We start from the raw sequence: 6,000 nt of genomic DNA, 5'->3' as shown, positions 1-6,000 counted from the left end.
ATCTAAAACCTACATGAGGGCAGGGAAAAACTCAAAAACCTCAACATGAGGAAAATGAAGAAACCTAACCCTAACCTTAACCCTAACCCTAACCCTTTTTTTTCCCTCTACAGTGAACGTCCAAGTGACTTAATTTTTTTAACTTTTTTAATAATAAACCTCATTCATGTCGATCAACTCACTATCTCACAACAAAATGTTAATTAACAATATATATGATATAACAAAACACATGTACAATATAACATGTTAAATAAACACGTTTGAAAAAAAATGGTGTAAGATTATTTTGTATTTTGTAAGGGAAAAGCCGTGGAGGTTGACAGGTATGTGTTACACAGTCAATTTAGGTGGCACGATCATTTAAGATTTTTTTTTTTTTTCAATGAATGATTATCTTAACTTTTTCGACAGAGAGTGTGCCTCAAGATTGTTTTCGATCAAAATAGTGTGCCTTGGCTCAAAAAAGGTGGAGTAACACTGCTGTAGAGAATATCAAACAACGGTCCTGCTTCAGACGAGGAGCATTTCATTTTTTCCACTCTTTTAATTTGAAAGGAACTGAAAGGATGTTGATCCTGTCCTCCTACTTAGATACATTAATGGCTAAACATGAACAATGTATGCGCTAAAACTTTACCGGTACAGTTTTTAATGCAATTATGACGTGATTCTAATTATCACACAGTAACTATTAACGTCCTTTACATGTGTCCATCACTCAGTGAAGTAAACGGACAACACGGGATGCTAGCATGTGTTAGCATACAGGAAATTAGCTCGTTAGCTTGGGCAAGAATTGTTAGGAAGCTTCTTTTCTTCTCTCCCTATTAATGATCTACTTTAATAACATCTTTAGAATGGACGCCGAAGGAATTGTAATACGAATAAAGACTCCGTTAGGTGACATGGATTCTTCTGTTGACTGTCCGTCAATGTTAAACTTCAGTGACTTGCTGGTAAGTTTTGCCATATACTGTTGCAAAAAACTCTGTTTTTCCCCATTCATATTAATTGAATTTTCCCTAATGACCATTAATTATGTGTATCGTTTCTAATAGGTGGCTATCAGGGATGTTATGCCTGAAGCCACCGTCACAGCATTTGAATGTAAGTACAATATATTTCATCTTTAATATCGTTGCATCTTATATTTGTATTTTTAAATTATATGAGCAGATATTTTTATGTCTGCATTGGAAAGTAGTTATTTTCTCTCTAGCAATAGCTTTTCACATTGTGTTGATTTTATTATGCCCGACTGTTTAATTCATCTGCCTCACAGTTCAGAGGTCCTGGGTTCAATTCCAGCCACCAGCCTATGGAGGACCAATCATTTCATTATATATATATATATATATATATATATATATATATTAAAAATCTTTCATTCAATTTGGTGGTTGTATTGTTATTGTTAGAAATTTGCACTTCAATCTTGTGATACATATAGATATATAGATAGATATATAATGTATATAGATATAGATGTGTGTATATATATATATATATATATATATATTTAAAACAATATTTTCATTCAATTTGGTGGTTGTATTGTTATTGTTAGAAATTTGCACTTTAATCTTGTGATATACATATAGATATATAGATAGATATATAATGTATATAGATGTATATATGTAGAGAGAGATTATCTATGTATCTATATATATATATATATATAGGATGGATAGTTATATAGATAAATTGATCTATTTATAGATATATAGATGCCTACAATTATATGCCTTATAACTCAATGAATCCATGAATCTCAATAATTAAATATGTGATATTAAATGTTTTTATTATATTTCTGCATTTTGTGTTTTTTTGTCAGATATTTCAGTGTTTTTTTTTTTAGTGTAGCTGTTATTTAGTGTTGTATTTTATCTTGAGTTGGTTATTTATTTAGTCGCAACAAAATGTCATTAAAATGATGGGGGCAGGTCATACTCTGAGTTTTCCACCTATTTGTTAATTGGTGTAGTAGCCAATTTGTTCATTACTGAACAATCAATGGGTGAAAAACTTAGGCAACCTGGCCACCTCCTCATTTTAATAACATTTTGGTGAGTAAAAATACACGGCATAACAAATGACAAAATAAATACCGGAATAAATAAATGGCAAAATAAAAATTGGTTAGCCCTGGTTCACTGCTTCGAGGATTATGAATTTTATTGAATTGTGTTCATTGTCGTTGATATCAACCTACGATCATTGTGTTATGAGCAGACAGCCCACAGCAACTGCTATCCCTGGATCAGGTTAGGTTGGGCTTAGTGTGTTGAGTGAGTGGGACTGTGTGTGTGACAGTGATATGCTGGTGGATGCTGTCAGTCAAATGGACTGAGTGGGTGTGCACACAAGTCAATGAGTCCAACCCCCTCACCCAGCTCTCCAAAAGCACGGCTATAGCTGGGCTACTATTTTAGCGGTTTGTTACATAGAAAATAAATTAATCAATTAAATCATACTCTAGAGAAAGTCAGAAGAACGCAAAGAAATACTTGGGTGCTCCGTGGAGTGTTACTGGGTACGGGAAGTGACTGAGGCGGTGTTCAGGAGAGAAGGCTATAGCGAGGCTACGGCTATGGTTAGGCTACCGAACAGCTCTCTTAAGCTACCCCTACCAAGCCTGTATCCCACAAATGCCAAATCCATGTAAAGGATGACCTGGAGCTACAACTGTCGGAAACTGCTTCAATTCGGGACGGTTGTATCCCAACCATTCTAGGGACATGGCTCAATTTGAGACACTCGACGCTCGTGAGCAGCCAGCCAGGCGCTCTACGAGTCGCTTTCTTACGCTGAAAGAAAAAGCCCTCCAATTTTGTAGTATTTTTTATAAAGACCATTTTTTCAACAGCAATTCTGTGTTGTATTTGTATTTGAAGGTCTATAGTTGTTATTTTGTTACAGTCGCCATTTATTTTAGCTGGACCCATTGACTTGAGTGCCCGACTTTCCAGCCTTTTACAGTCGCACACACAGACCGTCACGAATACAGACGCTCACGGCCACATTCTAATAATAATAATAATAATAATAATAATAATAATTTCCTTTGTATTGTCATTCTTTGTAACAATGTACACAGAACGAAATGTCGATACACCTGACCCGTTGTAGCGAGCCGATGCAGCCGCAGCCAACAGAGGGCGCCGCCATTTTACCAATGTTATAAGTCTTAGGTATGACTCGGCCGAGGCGCGAACCAGCGACCTCCCAGTCTCAAAGCGGGCGCCCTACCTAATAGAACCTGGCCCTGTGATAGCGTTTGCTGTCTGCTGTCTGCTTCAGAACACAATGCAAGATACGTTGTCATCAATGAAAATTAAGACAATTCAATTAAAAATCTTTGAAGGGATTTGTGTATTATCCATTTTTTATGTATATATTTTTAATATGTCAATTGATGTATATTCCTGGTCGTGTTACACCTCAACCACATTCTTTGAACAAAATATAAAACAAAAATTACATCTCGTACAGATGAAGATGAGGTTGGTGACAGAATCACCGTGAGAAGTGATGAAGAGCTCAAAGCCATGTTGTCATATGTAAGTACAGCTTTGAATACATTTCAATCTTTCTTATTGTGATGCGAAATAATGAGCTCACAGTTGTATTAAGATATTTATTCTTTCCTTTAAATTTTTTTAAAGGGGTGTGTGTATTGTGTAAAGTATATATTATTTTGATTAACAATAGAACTGCATGCTCCCAGATTCTTTACATGGATAAGATTTAAAACACGCTGTTGTATCTCATGGTTTGGTTAGACTGTTAAATGGTTGGTTGGATCCCTTAACCAATAGGGCTGTGTGGGCACCATTTCCTGTGATTGGTCTTGGGCAAGTACAGCCTGGTGGCGCCCATCCCTCTCCAGGCCAACTTATATTTCCACCTGGTCTCGAACCAGGGACCTCAATATTTACATCAAAATTCAAGCGCATTGGAAGTTATCGATCAAAAACACTGCGCTGATCTTTTCGTATCATCGTTGTATATTGCAGGTCCCTGAAAATGCCTTTAATCCTTGAGGAACAGTAAAAGGCAAATGTAATTTGGTCCATTACCGCGGAAAACCATCAACAAAGACACATCCGTGTTGCAATCTGGCACTTTTCTCCACAGCATAATTGCCCTGGTGCTGTTGTGTGGAAATAAAGGGCTCACATATTATGAGACGCAGCCCTCATTCGAGTTTTGTGCTCGTATTTGTAATCGCCTTCTTGATTGGTCACATGATCCGAAAACATGCCGCGTAAACAACCCGGAGAAGAATTGAAAATGCCAAAGGTGTCCATACCAAATTCCCCACGAGGTTGGTGCCAGATGTGTGTCGGGTTTAAAATGCAAAAATGGACGTGAATTAGTTATTTTTTTATGGCTTAAAATCTGGTGCGGCTTGTACAAAGACGAAATTAAGTTTTGTTCTTAAATTTGAATATTCGGCTGTTAATCAGGTGCAAGCTTTAGTCTGGAATTTATGTAAATTTGTCTAAATGTACAATTGTGTATTCATAAAGACGAGGGTGTTGATATTCTTGCTTCATTATTTATGTGAGTTACGCTATAGATGTTATTATGTTTTCTACCATTTTTGTGTTCATCAGGGTTCATATGGGTGCTTGAAATCTTTGAAAATGCTTGAATTTTACTGTTCATTTCAAGGTCAGGAAAAAACTCGAGTTTTGGGTGAAGTGATTGAAAATGCTTGAAAGTATCGCCATTGCCATATTTGCTATCAGTCTGACTCTATAAACCACGCAAGAAAAATGAAAAACGTGTGTGAAAATGATGCCAACACACCGCCCCCTACTGGTTGCACCCAATAGGACAGCTAAAAACAACCCGAATTCCCATCCCTAATAAGTTTTGCGTTACAATAACAAATGTTTTACCCAAGATTTAAAGGTGTTTTTTTTTTCATATTGTGTATGCGGTATAACAATTTTTGTACGGGGAAAAAATATATATAAAAAGGTTTTTCTTCAGACTGATCTCGTCTTACCCATTTGGGCTCTAATCCTCATCGTCTCGGTCACTGGTAGCATACGACACCGTTGCTTAAATTGATAATATCGCTGCTGTACTCTAGCAAATGTTATCCTCAATTAAGCATTTTTTTTCAACCCCATTGTTTGCATAAATCATGTTTTATTCTACATGGTCTGTTTTGCTGTGAGTAAACACCTATTTATTTGCATATAACTCATTTCTCATTTACCACGTTTTGTGGGTCTGACTTGTTTGCTGTCTTTCATAACTAGTGTGTTTATGAATCAATAGTTGACAAGTGTGCACAATTATCATCAATTTAGCTTCTTGGTTTTGCCCGAAAAGTCAAGTCATGTTTATTTGTATAGCCCTTAATCACAAATAGTCTCAAAGGGCTGCACAGACCACATATTATTGCACACCACAGACTATTATTACACCATCCCCTCATCTAAAACCTACACGGGAGCCAAGGAAAAACTCAAAAACCTCAACAAACGCACTAGAAGGTTTCAATTGAAAATGTAACCAATTTTCAGTTGTTGAATGAATTAAAATCGATAAATTTGAGAAAGCAGGTATAAATGTTGATACAATTGCAAAATATCATCAAATCATCGGCGTTGGAACCAAACGATCTGCTCCAAAATATACATTTTTAACAAGACCCTCAAAATGATCAATAATAAAGTGTACTCATGATACAACAACACAGGGACACACATGCCTGCAATCGTACGTACACAGTCAATATTAAGTGGACATTAAATGTAATGGTGTGTGATGCTTTCTCTAAAAGCAGCATATACTGACAGATAACTGGATGTCAATTTTTGATTATTTATTATTCAGTACTTAAAGATTTGCCTCATTAGGAATCCGAGCCCTCAAGCTGCTCCAAGTCTGCGTTAATCTTTAAGATGTCTTTTACCCCCCATCAGCTCAGAATTCTGCAGGACCCACAGGCACAATTTAAGGTTTTTTTGG

The 6,000-nt window shown here is 36.3% G+C and overlaps 1 protein-coding gene across 1 annotated transcript in view; it reads left to right on the top strand.

Annotated features, from left to right (window-relative positions):
• Window positions 1-547: 547 nt before the first annotated feature.
• Window positions 548-6,000, top strand: part of map2k5 (mitogen-activated protein kinase kinase 5) — a 61,663-nt gene continuing 56,210 nt past the window's right edge. Inside the window, exons 1-3 of the mRNA XM_088333646.1 lie at window positions 548-959; window positions 1,062-1,110; window positions 3,502-3,569. Of these exons, the coding sequence (XP_088189772.1) occupies window positions 834-959; window positions 1,062-1,110; window positions 3,502-3,569 (243 nt within the window). The 5' untranslated portion in view covers window positions 548-833. The remainder of the gene's footprint in view (window positions 960-1,061; window positions 1,111-3,501; window positions 3,570-6,000) is intronic.

This window comes from Urocampus carinirostris, chromosome 4 (assembly GCF_059441175.1).
Source record: "Urocampus carinirostris isolate Australia breed hairy pipefish chromosome 4, RoL_Ucar_1.0, whole genome shotgun sequence".
Classification (NCBI taxonomy): Eukaryota; Metazoa; Chordata; class Actinopteri; order Syngnathiformes; family Syngnathidae; genus Urocampus; species Urocampus carinirostris.
This window is presented reverse-complemented; position numbering and strand designations above follow the sequence as displayed.